The 22,817-nt window shown below is 40.9% G+C and overlaps 2 protein-coding genes across 2 annotated transcripts in view; both read left to right on the top strand.

Moving 5' to 3' along the window:
* The window catches only part of igf2bp2a (insulin-like growth factor 2 mRNA binding protein 2a), a 69,229-nt gene that overhangs the window by 41,197 nt on the left and 5,215 nt on the right, over positions 1-22,817 (top strand). Inside the window, exons 6-14 of the mRNA XM_084420966.1 lie at positions 756-1,043; positions 2,396-2,530; positions 2,620-2,742; positions 5,996-6,131; positions 7,114-7,248; positions 9,795-9,863; positions 11,473-11,589; positions 12,552-12,626; positions 12,829-12,960. Of these exons, the coding sequence (XP_084277092.1) occupies positions 756-1,043; positions 2,396-2,530; positions 2,620-2,742; positions 5,996-6,131; positions 7,114-7,248; positions 9,795-9,863; positions 11,473-11,589; positions 12,552-12,626; positions 12,829-12,960 (1,210 nt within the window). The remainder of the gene's footprint in view (positions 1-755; positions 1,044-2,395; positions 2,531-2,619; positions 2,743-5,995; positions 6,132-7,113; positions 7,249-9,794; positions 9,864-11,472; positions 11,590-12,551; positions 12,627-12,828; positions 12,961-22,817) is intronic.
* Positions 13,359-22,812, top strand: LOC311298223 (uncharacterized protein). The gene is made up of 2 exons (XM_084420967.1): positions 13,359-13,508; positions 15,342-22,812. Exon 2 carries the CDS (start codon positions 15,620-15,622, stop codon positions 16,616-16,618), a length of 999 nt encoding a protein of 332 aa, XP_084277093.1. The 5' UTR covers positions 13,359-13,508; positions 15,342-15,619; the 3' UTR covers positions 16,619-22,812.

Below are 22,817 nucleotides of genomic sequence, written 5' to 3'. Positions count from 1 at the left end.
TGACGTATGCCGTAAAGCAGTCGAATTTTGTAGTTCTTTTTGTGCTCGGATTACTACCCGAACCCCGAAGTTACATAGTGCCAGTAAAAGCGATACAGACCCCGTCAGGCTATGGCAGAGGTGTCATTCAACCTATTGTAAGTCGATGTACCATCACAAGGGTCTTGGAAATATATTATGAAGGTTGAAAAGTTACACGGTGTGCCTTTAAGGAACTTAAAGTATTCAGCTAAATAACTATCCTCATAGCATACACCACCATTGTGATATAAAATTACTCAAAATTAAATATTTAGTCACATTAATGGTGTATATATAAACTTTTTTCCCAAAAAAATTTATCCCAAAATGTTTTATATATTACATAATAAATACATTTTGTGGCATTTATACTAAAATTAAAGAGACTTCGTCTGTTTTCTTTTGTTTGTTTTTTTGCGAAAAATGAACAAGTCTGAAATTAGTGCAAAAACTGCTATACATTATGTAACATGAGTTTAAAACTGTGATAGATTATAAATGATGAGCCATTTTTGACACCATTGTGAAATAGCAGCTAAATATACATGCATATCCGCTGATATTGATGCAGTGAAGTTGTCTGCATTGAACCTCATCTTCTGCAGAACTTCCACTGGTTGACACAACTGTCACTGGGTATTTACCATCACACTGCCAGCCCTGATTTTTTATTTTAAAAATGGCAAAACTCTCCACCTTTACACTGTCATTGTTTTCTCTGTCCTTGTCTTCAGCGCTGTAGAGAAGTTAACAGGACAGACGTTTGAGGATTACTCCTTTAAAGTGTCTTATATTTTGGATATGGATGCTGCTCCACCACTGCCTGCAACCCGGAATCGTCGGGGTGGAAGGACATCACGAGAACAGGACTCCCAGCCCGGGACCTCTGGAGGCTCCCTGGGGCTCCGACAGAAACAGCCAGACTTCCCCCTGCGCATGCTGGTGCCCACACAGTTTGTGGGAGCCATCATTGGCAAGGAGGGTCTCACAATCAAAAACATCACCAAACAGACACAGTCTAAGTGAGTGTGATGTATTGATGTGATTAATAAGAGTTCATTTTGTGGACCTCAATTAATATAAATACAATTATTATTTTTATAATTATATAATACATTTATTAATTACAAATGTGATATACACTACCGTTTACAAGTTTGGGTTCGGTACTATTGTTTTTTATACAGTATATTTTTGATAGGAGCCTCCAAGGCTGCATTTATTTGACCTGAAACAGTGAAAAATTTACAATTTAATTGAACTGTTTTTTATTTTAAAGTGTAATTTATTCCTGTGCTGGCAAATGAATTTTCAGCCTCATTACTCTAGTCTTTAGTGTCACATGATCCTTCAGAAATCGTTCTAATATGCTGATTTGGCGTTAAAGAAGCATTTCTTATTATCCACGTTGAAAACAGTTTTGCTGCTTAATATTTTAGATTTTTTTTTTTTTTTTTTAGGATTGTTTGGTGAATATTAAGTTAAAAAGAACAACATTTATAATGTTACAAAAGATTTCTATTTCAAATAAATGCTGTTACTCTCACATTTGATCAGTTTAATGCTTCTTGGATTTATAAAAGTATTTGGGCCAGATTTACTAAACAGGGCAATTAGCATGAGAGCGCAATTACATAAAAGCGCCAATGGGAGTGGAAAGTTCTGCGCGTCATCTACTTATGACACACAAATTACAGAACACAGACGCAGCTGGATCATTTCCCTAATGACTAACGCAATTTACCAAGAGCAGTCGCAAACAAGCAAAGCGGGTGAAGTACTAACAACACAGGTGCAAAATGGGTTAAGACATGCTTTTTTTGAGCGATAGAAAATGGTGCAAATACCAGTGAATTGACTAGCGTAAACCTTAGCAAATTTAAATTAAAATTTTATTTAAAATTTAAATGCTGTTTATTTAAATACTCTCCTCTCATAAATTTTGTGTCTGAAAGGGAAACTCCTACAAATGCATATACGATAAGCTCAGACGCAAAAATGACTGTCCACGCCTTTTTAGCGAAATTTCTTCACTGCTTGTCTTTAGTAAATCCTGACAGTATTATTTTTTTTACGGCAAAAGTGTTTGCGCTGGCGCAAGCTGTTAGTAAATCTAGCCCTTAATTGATTTCAAACTGTACATAGAATTGCTTAAATACAAATTTACATAAAATATGATATTAGTACACAGAAAATGATAAGATCATCTGTATATTTTGGACATGAAATATCCTGAAAATGTCACATTTATTAATTAAATCTGGCTGTGACCATCAATTCACGTTGATTATAAATACCTGCTTGATTTACAGTGACAACTTTTCACAAAGCTTAGTTTGATCGCTGCTGAATGGTCATGTTCCTGTCCTGTTAGGGTGGACATCCATCGTAAGGAGAACGCGGGAGCGGCAGAGAAGCCCATCACCATCCACTCAACTCCTGAGGGCTGCTCCGCCGCGTGCCGTATGATCATGGACATCATGCAGAAAGAGGCTGATGACACAAAAGTGTAAGTCTGATTCTTCCGAAGTCTTTTTATTTTGCGGTGTTCTTTAAATGCATCTATGGAATTTTTTACTTGTGTTTTTGCTTCTGTAGAACTGAGGATATTCCTATGAAGATCCTGGCCCACAACAGTCTGGTTGGAAGACTGATCGGGAAGGAGGGCAGAAACCTGAAAAAGATTGAAGAAGAGACAGAGACCAAGATAACCATCTCCTCGTGAGTGTCTGTTACGTTTGATGGCTTTCAGCAGGTGAAAACAATGGAAGCTCATAATTATTTTGCTTTTGTGGCTGTTATTTTAAAATCTATTAGTTTTTTTTTTTTTTTTATTAAAGCTGTAGCTCTTGTTTTGATAGGTAATGCTGTTTTGTTGTCAAGATATTGATCATAACATGACCTGAACATGTGATGTGACCTTGTAATGGGCTGCTGAGTGCTAGGATCTGGTGCAGAGCATCAGTGTACAGGTGGTTTTAAGTATTTCCCAGAAATAAAGTGTGTGCTGGTCACACAGATCGCTTAGGAAGTGAGTCACCCAATTAAACCCTAACCAGCACTCCTGACGTCATTGCTTAGCTGTTCCTCTAAAAACAGCCTTATTTACTAATGCTCATCAATACAGATTCAAATAATTTGCTCTCTGCATAGAGTCCCACTTCCTTCCAGGTGGAATCAGAGAAGAATGCAATAGAATATTCAGCACAAGAACAACACAGCAACGATACAGTGCAAACATCTATGACATCAAATTCTATGACATGGCGCAGCTCTCTCGTATTCTGTGCTCCAGTTAACTCATGCTTTATGGTTAGAGTCCTTACCATATTTTGAAGATGTGGTTGTTGTGCTTACATTGTGCATTCAGCGAGATCAGACATTATACCTCTGTATAATAAATTATTATACACAATCAATTGAAATTAAATGGAAAATGTAATAATATTAATAATAATATTTTTAAATAAGCAAAGTAGCAGGGTAAAGTTTTGTTTCTTTTTATGTTGCTATTGACATGATGTTGATACGGTAATAATAACGATAATAATAAATATCCCCCTAAATATTTCCCCCTTTTTCAAATCAAGTAGTGGTTCACCAAACAATGAACTCTGGAAACACAGGGCTTAGATAACATGGAGAGCTAATAAGATAATTAAAAGATCAGGTGAACGGAATCATTAATCAAACACACTGGGAAACTAGGTCAAATGACAGGACATGCAGGTAAACAGGAACAAAACCAAAACACGTCCTCGCGCAGTAAAAAGGTCCATCTGAGGAGGAGGACGTGGAGTTGGAGAGGGGTGTAAACAGAGACAGTCAATATAGTCCATGGGGGAGTGGAAGGGTGGGAGAAGCCAAGAGCAGGAGTAGCCAGGCAGGGACCCAGGAAACAGCCAGCACAATGATCCAATGTGGAGTCACAGGAGAGAGGAGCCATGGTGGAGGCCTGGGAGGAGGGACCAGTGATGCAATCTCCTGTGACAGAGCCGGTCGTGGTGGAGACCCAGATGGAGCCGAGGAGACACGGAGTCAGGGTGACACCGCAGGTCTGGAGGGCCAAGGTGGAGCTGACGACTCATGGGAAGCGAGCAGAGGTGGGGACCCCAAAACCGCGGTGGAGCCGGAGCGACCAGAAATGGTGACGTGTGGATGACAATGATCCACTGGCGGCGATGCCGGTGATAGGTCAGTGGTGCGAACCTAGAGCCTGGCAGTGACGACAGCCCACTGTGGAGTCGAGGGAGAGAGGACGACATCTGGGGGACGACCGATGGAGGTCGGAGACCCTCCCCAGAGACGTGACGGAAGCAGAGTGATGACTGACCAAGGGGGAGTCGGTGGGACGAGGTAACCAGGTGGAGCCACAAAGCCGAGGGTCTCTGGTGGAGCCGAAAGTGGGAAGAGCCAAGGAGGGGTCAACAGGTTGACGGGCCGAGGTGGAGCGAAGGGATCCGAGGCAGAGCCACAGGATCCTCTTGCTCAGGCGAGGCTGGTGTTTGCACGACCTGAGGCTTCACGTCACAGTAAGGTGTATCCAGAGAAGTCGAAGGGCTGCAAGTATCCAGCAGAAGCGGGGCTGGAGGACTGGCTGAGCTCTGCGGTGATGGTGATAACAGGAAACTTGATGGGATCAATGTAGGTAAGACACAGTCCATTCAATTCTCAATGCTGTCTTTAAACAGCAATGATAAAGAAAAACAGATCAATTACAGTCCATAACGATCTCAATGTCTTTAGGCAGTGATGATGTAGAGTACAATACCGGGTGGGATAGGTTTGGAAGCAATACCTCCGTACTGAGAACGATCAGGCAGTCCTCAGAGTCCACTTTTACTGGCATTCCCTCAGCCGCTGGTGTTGGGGCTCACACCCCTGGTCAGACTCACTCTGGGGCTCCTGTTCTGGGGTGATGGTCATTGGTCAGCGCTGTCCTCCTTTCCTCCGGCTCTGGCTCACTCACCACGGTAGATCTCCGTCTGCGAGGGGGTTACACAAATTCTCTGCGGTCGAAGGTGGTGAATCGGACTCTGGGTCCAGCTGTGTTCCGGATCGGGAGTAGACACTCTCCAGGTCTAATGGATGGTGATAATTTGCCCCGATCCAGAACAATGACTTCAGGGTTTCGTTGTCGCAAGGGCAAGTGATGGCAAGACGACAAAGTCAACTGAAAAGTCCAAAAAATGAAGGCTTCGGCAGGCTAAAGCAGTGAATTGAGCTGCATAGTCCATATTTAGTTGTGGTCCGGTCATCTGTTACACAAGATTGAAGGAAGAACAAGATGACGATGATCAAGTTTCAAAACTCTTTAATAATCCACTTAAAGGGCAATCCAAACAGGCAGGCGACCATAACACAACCTCTAACATAGACGTGACCGGACACCAGGGAACTGAAAAGACTGCAACTAAATACAAAGTAAATGAGGGTAATGATGATGAACACGTGACTGAAAATAAACCAAAAGTCCATGAAAACAGAAACTAACTGAGCATAACTGTGACATGAGCAATATATTTTTACAGCATTTATTAACCTTTGTAAATGTTAATGATTAAAAATACAATTGTTCATTATTTGTCAGTTCATTAACTAATGTTAAGATATGATTTAATTCTAAAAATATATTAGTAAATGCTGAAATTAAGATTAAGAAATGCTTCAGAAGTATTTTTCATTGTTAGTTCATGTTAAATAATGTAGTTTACTAATGGTAACAAATGAAACCTTATTTTAAAGTGTTACCATAATAATAATAATAATAGACTGAAGTAATATTTTTAAAAACATTCTAATATTAGTCAATACAAATATGGTCACATCATATGCACAATATAATAACTAATCATTAAAAATGCCCTCAATTCAAACACTGCTCCAATCTGACAGGAGAAATTTGTGTGTTTCTTAAATATGTACCAGTAATTTTACTCTGCTTTTTCTCTTTCTTGGTCCATTCTTCCCACAGTTTACAGGATTTAACTATTTATAATCCAGAGAGAACCATTATAGTGAAAGGGAGTATCGAGGCCTGTTGTAGGGCTGAAGTGGAGATCACGAGGAAGCTGAGGGAAGCCTATGAGAATGACATTGCTGCTATTAACGTAAGTGTTTGCGGTTTTGATGACAGGATTTTCACACTTCATTTTAATCCACTGTCTTTGATGTTATAATCAATATGACATTTTTCAGATTTAACTTAAAGAAACACTGATATGTTCTACATAAAAATGCTGTTTATAATGGTCTGCCTTGAGTCAGAGTCCTGTAGAATAGATGACAAGGCTTTTAGACTGTTTGCTTGTGTTCAGTTATTGACTGTGTTTATAGGAAACAGCCTTGAGTCAGTTCATCCCCTGCCGTGCATAAGGAGAACGCATCCTGTCAACAGCCATTCACGCAGACGTGCACGCACATGTACACCATTCTCCCTGTTTACACACATGACGTCACTGCCTGTGCCTGAGGGAGGTGAAGCCATAGACAGAGCAAATACTGTAACAATAGCATCATCGTTCTAGTTTACACCGTCGCATTATCCGAGGACTCCTTTCATCTTCAGTGAGTCATTTATTTTGCGGTAGAGGCCTATATCAACTACACAGATCAAATTAATGCAGTTTCATTTATAGTCACACATTAGTCAGTCCTCAGTCAGGCATACGGTAAATTATTCATGCTTGGATCAAGTGTTTTTGCGACAGTTTCATGTGTAACTGTCTGTTAGTTGAACCGTGTAAACTTAATTCCGTTTTGAATGAAAGAGGCAGAGCAGATGAATCAGACAGAAAATGAAAAATCAAGTATATCTCTGTCAAGACTAAACAGCATACAAACTTATCTAAAAGCGCTTACCACATAAAATGATGCACCGGGTCGATGGAGCCACCTAGCGTGACAGGAACGATATTACAAGATGTTATAACAAATATTCACACTGTTAAGACTGTTCATACAGCTCAGAAATACATGGAAACTGAGAAATCTAATCTCAAATTAGAGTTATTATCAAGACAAACATGATAGCTTGTGTTCATGAACTGAGTAATCATTCATAATCCATGATGTTATTTCTCTGTCTTTCAGCAACAAACCAACCTTATCCCCGGGTTAAGCCTGAGTGCACTGGGCATCTTTTCAACCGGTCTGTCAGTATTGCCACCAGCTGCTGGGCCCAGAGGCGTCCCACCCATACCCCCAACTGGCTACAACCCTTTTCTTGTGAGTGCAAACAAACCACAGTTTTATAACTACAACATATTTGGATGTTTCAGTCTCAGAATTCTTCTGTTCAAAATTAAATTTGAATGGGAATTTATACTGAAAAATTACATTTTTAAAACTATTCTTGCAGAAACAACGAATTTCAGTTCATTAACATTCTTAAATTTGAAGGACTACATCATGTTTTCTACCTCAGTTCAGTTTCAGCAATTAAATGGGACTTTAAAAGGAATTCTAATCTAAATGGTGAACTATCCTGACATTTAGCCTCCCGATCACATTGTACACATTGTCTCTTTCTCAGTGAGTACTCACCTTAGAACGCATCTACTCATTGTTGAGTTGTGTGATCCTTCCGTTCGGTTAGCGTGCTGCAGGGTTCCCCTTCATATTTAGTGATGAGTCAGACAGGACAGCTTATGGCTCACGGATGAACTAATGAAGGTAGAATGAGTGTGTGGGTGTGTGAGAAGGCACTCATTGAATGAGTGTTAGCTGGTTTTTATCATCCTCAGTAGGACTGTAAAACTTGATTATTACAACAGTTTTTTTCTTTGGTGCAGTTCTTTGCTTACGGTTAATCAAGCTCTCTACATAATATTACAAACTTTGGCATTTACTGTCAATAAGTAACAAAGCTTGCTTGCAAACTGTTGTTGAAAATCAAATGCTAGTAGAATGCTATTATCCTCATCAGCCAGCTAGTTACTGGTTATGCTAGTAAGCCAGCTGGTCAGCCAGCTTCTCTTAAACCTTCATTACTAACTGAAATTAAAATGGAAATGTAAAATATTAACAAAACATCTAATTCAAAAATAGATATTAATAAAAAATATAAGAGCATTTTAATAATACAAAAAAAAATATCTAAATACAGTGGGCTCCAACAAATATTTGGCACCCTTGGTAAATATGAGAAAAACTGACTATGAAAATTTGTTTTTGCAATTTCTCCTCTTAGTCTTTTATTCAAAATATTCACAAAAATCTAATCTTTTAATTAAAGTCACATTGATGTAAGAAAACAATTCTTATCATAAAATAGATTTTTCCACAATTATTGGCACCCCTTCATTTAATACTTTGTGCAGCCTCCCTTTGCCAAGATAACAGCTCTGGATCTTTTCCTATAATGCTTAATAAGGTTGATGTACATATGACGAGAGATCTGAGACCATTCCTTCATACAGAATCTCTCCAGGTCCTTCAGAATCAGAGGTCCATGCTTGTGGACTCTTTTCTTCAGCTCATCCCACAGGTTTTTTTATGGGGTTTGGATTTGAGTTGTGCTGTGGATCATTGTCGTGCTGGAAGATCCAACCACAGCCCAGTTTAAGCTTCTTGACAGGGTCGATAAGGTGTTGATTTAATATCTGCTGGTACTTGATGGAGTTTATGATACCGTGTATCCTAACAAGTTGTCCAGGGTCTTTGGAAAGAAATTAGCATTAAAGATCCCCCACTATACTTCACAGTGGGGATGAGGTACTTTTATAAATGGCTATGCTTCTGTCTATGTAAAACCCACCTCTGGTGTTTTTTATTTTATTTTTACATCCCCAAACAAGTTGTGGTTAAATATGTAAGGTCTGGTCATAGTTTTGAAGAGTTTCTGACCCCAAGACTCAACTAGCATATGCAATTCTCCAAATCTTTACAATTTGTTACAAAACCTCTTCTAGGTAGATTGTTACCATCACCAGTTGATTTAAACTTCTTAATTATTGCCCAGATAGTGACAATTGAGTATTCTTATAACAATTAAACTATTATGTTATAGCCATTTCATGAATTGTGCAGCTCAACAACCTTTTTGTCACACATCATTCCTGTATTCTCAGGTCTTTCCCATAGTGATGGATGACTATAGGAATTTGGCCTGTGTGTCACGTCATATTTAGAGCCAAGTGAAACAGGAAGTCATGATGACTTATCATTTAAGTGTTCCTGATCACTGAGGTGAACTTAAAAACATACCATATGAATTGGAATATACTTCAGTTAGATTCTTACTCATTAGTTAGGGGTGCCAATAATTGTGGTATACATCAATTTCAGAAAACAAATATGGTAAGACTTTTTTTCTTTCAACTATTTGACTTTAATGAAAGGTTAGGGTTTTGTGAAATTTTTGAATGATAGACCAAGAGGAGAAATTGCAAAAACAAACTTTCACAGTCAATTTTGCTTATTTTTACCAAGGGTGCCAATATTTGTGAAGGTCACTGTAGGTTGCAGCTATTAAAAGGGCCTTTTTTAAAGATATAACTTAGAAATGAATCATTTCAAAGTGTGGCTGGTGAATTTTCTTTTGTTTATTAATCATTCAGGTTTCTGAATGAGTGTTGGCAGTTCTCCCCAATTTGTTTGCATGACAATTCATGGTGATCTAATCATGTAAAGTTGAGAGCAAAAAAAAACTTACTAAGAGTGACTTATGAACTTCTTAGTATTTCAGTATTTGCATGTGTAATAAAGGAGAGCCAGTGAAATATTCTTGAGATATAAACCATTTGTAAATTGACCTATCTCATCCATTCCAGGGTCACTCATCACAGCTGGGTGGGCTGTACGGTGTTCCGCCTGCTAGTGCCGTCTCTCACCAGCACACAGTGAGTACTGGAACTGAAACTGTCCCGTAAAAAAGATAGTTCTGCTTCTAGATTATAATTGGTGGATAGTGTTCCAGCCACAAAAAAATACTGCCAACCAATTTTGTTTTTATAATTGCATATATTGATACTGTATCTAGAGAGTGGGGTGGCCAATATAATGCTGATATATAATGCAGATATATATTGTATTTTATGTGCAATACAATTTAATGATGACAAATATGATGTCCCCAAAATGATTTAAATTATCATTTAAATAAACACCTATTTTACACAATATATACTCAAAATTCTCCAAAATACTTAAACACAGAAAATGTTTCCTATCCATTGACAGTGTGTTAGTAGATTCATTAACTGACACAAAATGGAGTGACTAAATCTGTTAGTGAACCAATTGAACAATGGACAGAGTTATCAGCTTTACTGTGATCCAGTTCAACAGCAATGTCTCATGTCATTTGAATAAATAACTTGGTAGTTATTCACCAGATAACAACCTCTTTCTCCATCCGACAGTACTAAGCACCACAAGCTAATGCTGTTATCTTATGAATGAAAAATCTCTGAGACCTCTTCAATGTATAACTGTCACCCATGCTAAGAGTCTGAACAAAGAGTCATCGGTTTCCTACGGTTCACACTGGGGTGCCAGGCAGGTCAGGTCCTTTAGGCCATGTTTACACCTGGTATTAAGATGCGTTTTGGTTGATCGGATCACAAGTAGACGAGGGACACTCTCCCGTTTACACCCGGTGTTTTAATCCGTCACTTTTGTCCACTTTCACCACTTCTGTCCTGATTTCTTCTAGGAGAGGGTCTATGGGTGGGTAAATATATGAGTTTTTTTCAGATCTTTCGATCTAATGGACGAAATAATATCACGCAATTTATATTTGAACGGGGCCAGAGATGACGGAAAAACAAATGGAGACCAGCTTTCGTTTCTGCTCTGACAACCGCAAGACCATGCTGAACGCGGTGAGGGTGTGTTAGAAATCAGGAATGTCGAGAGAACATTGCTTGGTGCGTTTTTCGTCATCAAACTAAAGTTAGGTCTTCAGGCGAAAAAGTTTGAATCCTGTCTGTCTGGCTAGTGCTCTTCCCATAATGTTTATGCATCAGGTCAGGAGGCGGAGAGTAGGTGGTCTTTTGTGGCTGTTCGACCACAAGTGTGTTTACTCTACGAAAGCAATCCGGTCAAATGCTTTTTTGACTACCTCTGGAAGTGGTCGAAAGTGAACAAGCTCAAAATGTTTTAGACCCTGTTTACACCTGTATTTAGAGTTGTCCACTTGTGATCCGATCGACCAAAACACATCTTAATACCAGGTGTAAAAAGGGCCTTAGAAACAGATAAGTGGTTTGTGTTCTCACTTTCGTGATAAATGGAGAATTCAGGGCTCAATCTCCAGCCTGTGCTGAACTGAGCAGTATCATGTTCAGTTCAGTAACTGGAGTAAACAGACACATGGACATTTTTATGAACCACTTTTGAAAAAGGATCACATACTCGGGTGGATTTTAGAGGAATCCCTGATTTACAGCATCAAATTGAATTAGAGGTGTAATATTTTGCATGTTTCTTCTGCCCTTTCCACTGCAGGCTCCTGAACAGGAGGTGGTCTACCTCTTTATCCCAACTCAGGCTGTCGGTGCTATTATTGGCAAGAAGGGTCAACATATTAAACAACTGGCACGATTCGCAGGAGCCTCTATTAAGGTAGGAGTTCCTGCCTATTAAAATGCCTGCGCTGTCATGTCACATCTGCAAAATGAAGGTTCCTTGTTTGTTTTTGTTACGCAAAGCACAATTATCCATCTAGTTTTCTGTGTCCCATTGCTGAGATCCTTGATTTGAATCTAACAAGATTTGGCCTAGTGCCTAGTGTGGGTGAGCCAATCATCTGTAACCTCCTCACTGTTGATTCAGTCAGTCCTGTAGGTAGCTGGGTAATCAGTAGGGTTCCGCAACCCATATTTCAGTATGTGTTTGTGCCTCGGTTCATTTCATGTCGAATGGCATGTAAACTATTACACTACCGTTCTAAAGTTTGGGGTTGGTAAGATTTAAAAAAAAAGTTTTTGAAAGTCTCCAAGGCTGCATTAATTTGATCAACAATACTTACAGTAATTCTTAATATCATTGAAACAGTGTACACAGTACACTGTCAGTGACCTTTGACAGTAGCAGCAGAACTGTTTATAGATGTTTCCTATATATTTCAATAAATGCTGACTTTTCAAAGTGTGAATTGTTGTATGTAATTTTACAGTGTGGTGCATTTTACTGCAGCATATGGTTTAATGACATCAAATATTTTACCAAACTGAATTCTTGACCACAGAGTCATAATACAAACCGAACATGGATAAATTGAAACTGTTATACCTCTTTTAATTTGGAAATATCCCTCTGGTGGTTGTGTGATGTGACTTCAAGAGAAAGAGCTGAATTTTCACGCTTCAGATGTAGCTCTAGAAATAAAAGGAATATTCTTTAAAGCAAATTAATCTATGTCAACAGCATTTGTGGCATGTTGTTGATTATCTCAGAAAATAGTGTTGATTCATATCTTGAATCATATCTTGAACAAAAACATGTGTACAGAAATAGTGGAACTCTCCTCTGAGCTCATCTGTTGAAGATATGTTGGTCTTGTTCTTGTTGTTGTTCATGTTCAGATCGCACCTGCAGAGAGTCCTGACGTCACTCAGAGGATGGTCATCATCACTGGCCCACCAGAAGCTCAGTTTAAGGTAAAGGAATGTAATACATACTTAAAAGCCCAGTACAGTTAGTTACATTCAGTCTAGGCGCAATGGAATGAATGAATGATTGAAAATGTGAGTTTGGTCCCAAAAGTATATGACGGTTGATAAGAAATGTAAAGGCCTTTAGAACTGTTGTACCCTATCATGCCCCTGAAAAATGAACAGTGTCTTTGCTTCTGCATTTCAGGCCCAGGGCCGTTTATTTGGGAAGCTGAAAGAAGAGAATTTCTTTACTGCGAAAGAGGAAGTGAAGCTGGAGACACATATAAAAGTGCCCTCTTCAGCAGCTGGGAGGGTCATCGGGAAAGGCGGCAAAACGGTGAGAATACAGTGAAATATAAAGGTATTAAGTAAGATCAGAAACTTTCAGTGATGCGCCATATATAACATAGTAGGACTCCTTCATGTATCAGGATTGTGTTCTGTTCAGTGTGTTTTAGATCTGTTTTCCTGTGACCTAGTTTCTCAGTCTGTGTCAGTTTCATTCTGTTCACCTGGGGCCGGTTGTATAAACATAGCCCTTATGTTGACTGTGTCTTAAATACTAGTATGACCAACAAGTGTTGAGTCAATGGGCAATCAGTCTTACTTTCTAGTATCAAATTAGACCAATCTACGTTTTTATGTAACTGTTGCCGCAAACCGCCCGTCACCCCGCATTCCCTCATTAGTACCAGGTGAAACTAATCTGCAATCCGTTGCGTGTGCCCAGGCCGGATAAGGCAACGCACCGTTGCTATTGTTTGTGTGCACCGGGAGCTGACGCTACGGCAGACAGCAGTGCTGGTTCGAGTATTAGAGCTTGATGTCTGTTTTAAACACTGTGCGGGATCGGGTGCTCACCAAAGAACTCTGAAGTGACAGCCGGTAAGCACTGAAGCTCTGCTGGTTAAGATACTCATTACTTTGTCATGCTTGCTAGTTGCTGTTATAATAATAATGTGAACGAATATAGCGTTCAATGATGTTCTGTAAATCGCGCCATTGTTCTTAAGTAGCGTATTTTTAACTTATTGGGCCCTATCTTGCACCCAGCGCAATTGACTTTGTACACGGACGCATGTATCATTCCTATTTTGCACCCGCGCAAAGCGGACTTTTCCCTCCACAGACGCACGTCGGTTAACTAAGAAATACACTTGCGCTCCCCGGGGCGGTTCAGCGCAAAGAGGAGGCGTGTTCCGGCGCAAACGTTCCCTCATGCTATTTTACAGGTTTAGAAAACAATTGCGCCACTAACCGAAAAAAAAACAGTTTAAAGTCAATGGCGCGTTGCGCATGTTATTCATATGCTATTTTAAGGGCGCATGCTTGGCCTTAATCAATGTAGCGTGTGCACAACGCCCATACACTTTGATTCTCTCATCTACACACAGACGCAGCAGTTATCATTTTTGCAAATCATACATTATTACGATAGATAGATAGATAGATAGATAGATAGATAGATAGACAGTTTATTATAAAAGCATACATCTAGCTTACACATTTACCCAAATTATCATACGCCTGTTTAACCGAAGTTAATTTGGGTGTGTTTCTCCATCCCCAACGTCCCTGACGGGAACGTCGGTCTCCTCGGCTGTGAAGCGCTCCTCGCGTGCGCCTGGCAAATCCGCCGTTATAATAGGAATCCGCTTTAGAACAAGCGCGCCTGCTCTTAAAGGGAATGTGAGATGTCGCTCTGATTGGTTTATTTCACGTTACGCCCAAACCACACCTATGAATAATGAAGCTACTTCAGACCAACCCCTTTTAGATTTGCGCCAGGCACAAGAGTCATTTATCCCGCCGGGAAAATAGCAACAGCGCCAAGACCCGCCCACAAAGTTACTTGCGCTTTGCGCTTTGACACTTGCGTTTCAGATCGTTAAAATAGGGCCCATAAGGTGTTGAAATATGCCTACTCGTATATATGTTTATACTTTGTTTAACAATTAGAGTTTTTAACATTTATTTAAATTTTATTTACTTAGTTTGCCTAATTTGCTTGGTTTAATTTGGTAACTCATGATTTGGACAGCTGTTTAAATACTTCAAATACTATGAAATACTACTTAAAACCTGTTTGATATAAATAAAAATAATAACTTAGGATAATTCCGGTATTTAGCACTTTGAGTCTCTTTTCTGGTTTGTTTTGGATGAACTAGAGTGGTGGACACAGACATTTTGACGATGGGTCCTGTCTCGACTTTTTGACTCGTTTAGAATCGCCTTTGACCGCTTCAGAGTGGCTGGCTACGGGCATGCACAAACATGTCCTTAAAACAACCCTTAACGTTCGTTTTCAAAACTGTGCAACTCACCGAGTGGTTAGTGATATGGTTAAAAGCATAGGTTGTTTCATAGCCTTTGTGGTTAAAATTCAGTCAATTAAACTATACAAATGTGTAAAAGCTATTAAAATGCATTTATTTTGTACTTTAAATGTAAAATAATTTATTGTTATTGGGCTGTATAATACCTACCAGCTTTAACTGAATGTGTAATATTTACCAACTCAGACCTATGTGAAATATATTTTAGGCTTGGTGAAATATTCATGTTTTAAATGGTTCATTAACTTAAGGTACTGATGTATTTGATGTAGTTCTGTGCAAAAGTTAAAATTAAATCATGTTAAACCTGCCAATTTATGCACTTTATTGGGTTTGCTGGTGATTAACACTGTATGTATGTATGTTTATTTCTTTAAAGGTTTTTCACCTACATGAATGCTATAATAAATAAATGGATGGAAATAATTCACAAGGCCTAATCATTGAGTGGAATCCAGTTTACATCTTCAAATAGTGAGAACCTATCTTTTTCAAGTGTGGGAAAGCGCACAGTTAGAAAAGACACTTGACAGTGAAAAGCTGCAGCCAGGATTGGAGGACCTTGAAACTCACCTGGAGGCCTGGAAGAAGAAAGGTAAACTGCCGTGGTGTCATCCCAAGGAGTGCATTATTATTCCGTTGTTCCAACGAGAGGGTATGGCGGAGACAAAGTCATTGGAGCAGCTTAAAGCTGAAAGAACCAGCGCAAAAATACTCTTTTCTCAGCTCGCCAATTCCGTTTCTAGGACCCATAGGGATATGTGTGAGGAAGAGCTCAAAGAAAGCTTAAAAAATCTTCCACTACAAGCCACAAAAGTCATGGAAGCCAATGAGGACGTGGAGGCTGCTTTCATCGCAGAGGTTGAGGCTGAGCTGGATACAGAGGATGTGCCAGCATTAAGTTCGCAACAAAGGGCTGACCTAGAGAAGATGGCAAGAGAATGTGACCAGAAACTGAAGGAGGGTAAAGATCTAAATTTGAAGACTCTCTGGGACAGTTTTGGGGACCCCCAAATGTCCCTGGCTTTCCAAGTGGCAGAGGCGGAGTGTGACCGGGTCTTTTCTGTTCAACCTTGTGCGAACCTGGAAGCATACGACTTCACGCTGAGCCACCTGGGAGGATTGGTAAAAGCTGCTAGAGAAGCGCATGTCCGATGGAATCGTTGGGCCCCTTCTGCTGAGGAAAAAGACTTTAAAAGCCATCTGAGGGAACTTGAGATCTGTCTCCCCAAGCTGGTTTCCAGAAAGGCTGAATTTATTCAAGCAAAAATCGAGCAGGATTCTGAGAGAGCATTTACAGCCCATAGTTCTCCAAGGCCAGCCATCAAGTTGAAGCCTACTTCCCTTCCCAAGTTTGCTGGAAGTAAACGTGATTTTCATCGCTGGAGAAAGGAGTGGGAAGCTCTGCAGAAGCAAGGCAAACCAACCGCATCAAAAGAGGTGAAGAAATTTCAGCTGCTGGACAGTCTCGAAGATAAAGTGGCCAGAGAGTTTCAACTTACAGCTTATAATACAGCAGAAGAAATATTCTGTGTCCTGGAGAATCGCTTTGGAAATAGAGCTGCTATTGCCCTTGAAATTGTGGAAGTTGCAAGCAATGCCGGCAGTAAGAGGTCACCAAGCCAGGAAAATAGTGGAGCTGATTCAAACGATTGACAAAGCCCTGTACGACCTAGGTGAGCTTGGAGACACCGGCGGCATGAAGAATCCCTTGGTGACTAAATCCATTGAGAGCAAACTCCCGGAGTCACTGAAGAAGGAATGGCTGGTTTATATTGCTGATGAGAAAATTGCTGTGTCACCACAAACTCGTTTTGACAAGCTCCTCGAATTCCTTAAAAAGCAGGAGGCAATATATGAGCAGCTGGAGCAGTTAAGGGAAGATGAACCCAGCAGGAAGGAGACCAGGTCTGACCCAAGGCATGCCAGAACAAGAGCCACCAAATTGAGCAGTGACCCAGCAGGTTGTATTGTCTGTGGAGACAGACATATGTCAAAAACTCATTTTGCACACTCAAAGAGGACTGCGGCAGTCAAGTACGAAGAATTCACCTGTAAAAGTCCAGCTACTCATCAGTCTCCTGTGTATCCTGCCGCTCAATCTAGCACCGTAGCCCTCAAGTGAGACTTCCTGGAATGGTGGAAGTGGGACAGCATTGGAGCCGCCTGTGAGCCCAAGTGTGGAGGTTGTCGCTGCGGGAATTGCCAGCCAGGGGGCAAATAAATGACACTCGCTGAAGAAAGAGAAGCGGAAATGATGAAAAATGGCTTAACATGTAAATGGAGATGAGCACTGTGAGGAACCACACTGGCATGCTAAATACCCATGGACAGAGGATCCAGTTTCCCTGCCAAACAACAGAAAGGCTGTCGAAGCAACATTCCTCAGGACAGAAAAACAACTGACAAAGGAACCAGAATGGAAAGTTGCCTACGCAGCGCAAGTGCATGACATGGTCCGTCGCAAAGCTGCAGTAAAGTTGTCAAATTAGGTGACTGAGAAATGGACCGGGCCAGTGTGGTACATCAGTCACCTAATCGCTCCAAATCCTCACTCTGTCACAACCCAAGTGAGGCTCGTCTGGAACAGCAGCCAAAAGTTTAGAGGCTTGAGCTTGAAAGACCTGCTGTTCAAAGGTCCCGACGTGCTCAACCCCATTCGTGCTGTCCTGTTGAGGTTCCGAGCTGGAGTCTTCGCTGCCTTGGGCGACATACGGAAAATATATAACTCCGTCTGGCTGGAAGACCGAGAAGTCCATCTGCACAGATTCCTCTGGCGCGATTCTGGAGGAGATGAATTTGAAGAATATGCCATAACAAGGGTAAATATTGGAGACAAACCAGCAGGCTGCATTGCTTAACTGGCCTTGCGAGAGACCGCAAACCTACCCATATTCAATCACCTTAAGGATGCTGCAAGAAGATGCTTATGTCGACAACATCCTGACTTCCCACAACAGCATGGATCAACTGAAGGTCATTACGTCGAATGTTGAGCAGATCCTAAAAGCTGGCAGATTCCACATAAAGCCCTGGGTCTACTCAGATCAAAGTGGGAGGAAAGAGTCCAGAGATAAGATGAAGACTGAGCCAAAGACTATGATCTTACCAAATCAGCTGACAGAAGACGATAATAAAGCCCTTGGCCTTGGATATACGGTACAAGATGCCAAACTCCACGTCATGATTTCTGTAAATTTCTCAAAGTAGAAGAAAAAAATGAGACTTGGCCAAGATTTATTAAAAGGGCAGGTGAGATCACAAGCGCCAAATCCACTCACCAGAAGATAACTTCTAAGTCAAGTCTCAGGGCTGTATGATCCACTAGGTCTGGTGACACTAGGTTTTGGCCTTCCAAGAGGCCAAAGTTAACTACGGCCCAACCGAGAGTACCTGGGAGGCAGCTTTGTCGGAAGGGCTCCGGGAGGATGCAATCAAGCTTCTGGAAGAGTATGTTGAGCTGGGACAAGTAAAATTCATCAGACCCCTGGCACCCCCAGATTACGCCGTCAAACCCGTTGGTGTCACCTTCTCTGATGGTAAGTGAACATGTGTACAGAGCAGTGTTGTATCTGCATTGGAGCTGCAGTCAAGGCATAACCGTGAGGCTTGTTGAAGGCCAAACTGACCCCCCTCGACCGTAAAGGCGATGCCGTAAAAGTGGAGGTGTGCGGAGCTGTCTTTGCTGCCCGGTTAAAAAAGTACTTCCAAAGACATTGCAGGGTCCAAATTGAGAAGTGGTATCATCTCGTTGACAGTCAGACCGTCTTAGGAGCAGTACAGCGTGAAAGTTATGGCTACCAAACCTTCTTTGCGAATTGAATTGGAGAGATTCAAAGCAGCACCAACGTCCAGAATTGGTGGTGGGTTCCAGGGCAAATGCACATTGCAGACATCATCACAAGAGGAGCTGGCCCTAAAGATTTGGATGAAGACTCTGAGTGGTAGTCAGGTCCAAAGTTCCTCAGTCTACCAGTGAATGAGTGGCCAATTAAATCTGCTAAAGATGTTGCTGCTGCAGCCAGAGAAAACATCACCAAGATCCAGAAAAAAGTGTTTGTCGCCGCACTTATCAGAACTCCGTTGAAGAAACAAGAGCCGGAAGAAAATCGGAGTTCAACCCAGATGGGACCAAGTAGACCACCTGGTGGAACACCAGTTCAAGAGCTAATTGATGTGAAGAGATTCTGCAATCTAACACAGCTGATCAAGACGGTGGCATTGGTCTGGAGAGCTGCAAAAAAATTAAATCAAGTCAAGACAATGGACAAACTAAAGTGGGAGGTGGTATCATCAGCTGGTATTATCACTTTCAAAGAAAGAGAAGATGCATTCAGGGACCTCTGCTTAGCAGTGCAAAAAGGTGTGATCTTCTCAAATACCACAATAGATCGACTGGTTGTCTACAGAGACATGGCAACTGGACTTTTGGTGTGGTTGCAGAGTTCAAGTCTTTCATGAGGACCTCAAAACTGTTCCCCTCTTGCCCTTTGATGCCTGGATCGCAACCTTGTTGGCTTGTGAAGCTCATGACAAGGGACATGATGGAGTGGTGGGCACCTTGTTGAGGATGAGTCGTTGACCGATGCGTCTCCTGCAAAAAAGCAAAAGCCAGAGTATGTCAACAAGTAAACTACCTGAAGAGAGACCGAGACCTGCTGCACCATTTGAGTTCACCGCCATCGATCTGTTCGGAACCTACCAAGTAAAGGACGATGTCAAGAGAAGAGCGTCAATGAAAGTTTTGGGAGTTGTCTTTTGCTGTATGGCAAGTAGAGCTATTCATGCAGAGCTGGCCAACACTCTTTCTACAGAGAGCTTCCTATTGGCATACCAGAGGTTTACTGCAGTTAGAGGTCATCCCCGAAAGGTCTGGTCAGACCCAGGAACCAATTTCATTGGTGTAAAATGAAGGATCTGTATGCTTTCCTGGAAAGTCAAGATAATGTAACCATGGAGGAGTATGCAGTTAAGAATGGAACACAGTTTGCCTGTAGAGTGCATCCAGCCGATTCACCACACCGAAATGGAGCTGCAGAAGCTGCAGTGCGTGTTGCAAAGAGAGCTCTCCAAAGTCTTGGAAAAGAGTCAGACCTCACTTTCAGCGAGTTCTTAACAGCACTTCAACTAGCAGCCAATCTTGCAAACGAACGTCCCATTGATGCAAGAATTCAGAACTGGGAGGGCTGCATACAATAGGGTGAATTCAGGTTGATTGGGACACTTTTTGCCATTGAGATGACTGGAAAAAAAGTATTAAGTATAGTAAATTATTAAAATAGAAATTCATTTATAAATATGGTTAAAAGCATAGGTTGTTTCATAGCCTTTGTGGTTAAAATCCAGTCAATTAAACTATACAAATGTGTAAAAGCTATTAAAATGCATTTATTTTGTACTTTAAATGTAAAATAAATTGCGTATGTAATTTATTGTTATAGGGCTATATAATATAATACCTACCAGCTTTAACTGAATGTGTAATATTCACATATTCACAATATTCAAAGTGTAGTTACCAACTCAGACCTATGTGAAATATATTTTAGGCTTGGTGAAATATTCATGTTTTAAATGGTTCATTAACTTAAGGTACTGATTGTATTTTATTTGAGTTCTGTGCAAAAGTAAAAATTAAGTCATGTTAAACCTGCCAATTTATGCACTTTATTGGGTTTGCTGGTGATTATCACTGTATGTATGTATGTTTATTTCTTTAAAGGTTTTTCACCTACATGAATGCTATAATAAATAAATGGATGGAAATAATTCACAAGGCCTAATCATTGAGTGGAATCCAGTTTACATCTTCATATACTGAGAACCTATCTTTTTCAAGTGTGGGAAAGCACACAGTTAGAAAAGTCACTTGACAATAACTGACTTGAAACAGTTATGAACAGTCTTAAAGAAAAAAAATTTGATGACTAAGTTGTAAGACTAGTCTTAACTGTTTATGCAACCGGCCCCTGGTGTTCCCTCGTTTAGTCTGCTACTCTGTTTTGTTCAGTTCTTGGTCCTGTCTTGTCAGTGTTTTATGTGGTTGTACTATTGTTTCCTGAGTTTCCTTGCCTGTTGAATTTATTGGATTAAAGGCTGTTTTTGCTGATCTCCTTCATCTTCGTGCAGAATCGATAGTTTATTTAGGCGGGTTTTTTTTTACACCCTATTTTCCCCCTTCCTCCTTTCACCATGAACTTTGCAGTTTGCCATTTGTGGGTGGAGTCACACACCAGGGACTTTTTGGAGTTGGCATGCCTAAATCACTATCCAGACAGCTCGCTCTGCGTTTTTTACATCTCTAGTCTGAGCCGTGCCAGTGAGCCCTACTGAGTCTTATTCCGCCCCGGAGCCTGAGCCCCACGACACGTCTGACCAGGTGCACGAGACTGCAGCAAAGCCCATCCCAGAGGGAATGCTGTGGAACTTGAAGGTATGGATCTTCACCTTGGTCAGACGTCACCCTGGCTCCACCGCAGGGTTCCTGGCTCTTGGTTGCACTTCTGCCCTCCATCCCTTTGGCTCCACTGGGCTCTGCCTTCCCGTCGGCTCCACCTTTGTCCTCGGTCGCACTGGCTCCACTGCGGTCTTCTGGATTCCCGCTTCCGCCTCGGCCCCATGAGCCATCAGCTCCGACTTTGCCCCCTGGCTCCGTGTCTCCTCGGCTCCGTCTGGGTCTCCACCATGGCCGGCTCCGTCACAGGAGATCACATCCCTGGTTCCATCACACAGGCCTCCACCATGGCTCCTCCCTCCTATGACTCCGCCTTGGAAAATCGCACTGGCTGTGGCCTGGGACATCATCTGGCTCCTCCCTCCTTGGTTTTTGCTGATCTCCTTCATCTTAGTACAGCCACCCGTTTTTGTGACAGGGTGAGCAAACACAGACGATGTGGCATCAGCCCTCAGTGTGGAATTAATTTATAAAAGAAAATTACAATGGGGAAAACAGAGTGTTCAATAGGGTTTAATTATTTATTTATTTATTTCAGAGTCTGAATGCCCTATTCACTCTGAGCTTGAGTAATATGTCAGACCTAACATAGGATTCTGATTCACAATAAAATATGTTTACATCGTTTCAAACAAGTTGTTGTGCATCACAGCTGTTTGCTCATCACTAGTCAATATTCCTTTCATTTTGCACCATTATAAATGATTGAGTCAAAATGTGTTTGCAGTAGTAAACCGTGATTCTGAGAATCCATAAAACATTTAAAATAGCTTTCCCAAAAAATAATGAAATGTTCACTGTTAAAGAATGGGAACAATCAAAGTTAATGTGGTGTGAATAGTTCCTGAGAGAGCTCATATACGCCACCAGAGCAAATTTTTAATATGTTATTGTTTTTGATAATTGTTTTATATGTACCTGACTGATTTTTCCATGTAATTTGCTGTGCAAAAGGACTGAAAAAGTCTATGAAAGCTTTTTTCAAGCTATTTAAAGAAAAAAGAAAAAATACTTGATTAAGTTTGGTTATTATGTTATATAACTGTTACGTTTCGGTCTAAGGCTTTGAAGAGAGCAGGCTGATCCAAATCACTGTGACCTGTTTCAGTCAGGGTTATGTGTTTCAGGAACTGTACAATTTGCTTCTTGTAAATATTTGTCTCTATTCATGGGGGCTCCAGCCACTGGGGCATCATTTGTAGAGTAGATAGACGTTGCAATTGGTACCCAAGGCAAGGGTATAACAGCAGATTGGTCTTGATGTATGTCATGTACTTATGAGCAACTGGATATGTGCTGCTTGTTCTTTTATAAATCTGATTGACACATAACATTGGCACACTTTGACCCAACTGGCATTATGACTGTTAGGTAGTGATGTCATCAGCTTGTTTCTCTGAA

This window comes from Rutilus rutilus, assembly GCF_951802725.1.
Source record: "Rutilus rutilus genome assembly, chromosome: 10".
NCBI classification, from domain to species: domain Eukaryota; kingdom Metazoa; phylum Chordata; class Actinopteri; order Cypriniformes; family Leuciscidae; genus Rutilus; species Rutilus rutilus.
Note: the sequence above shows the minus strand (reverse complement) of the source record. Positions and strands in the feature narration are given on the sequence as shown.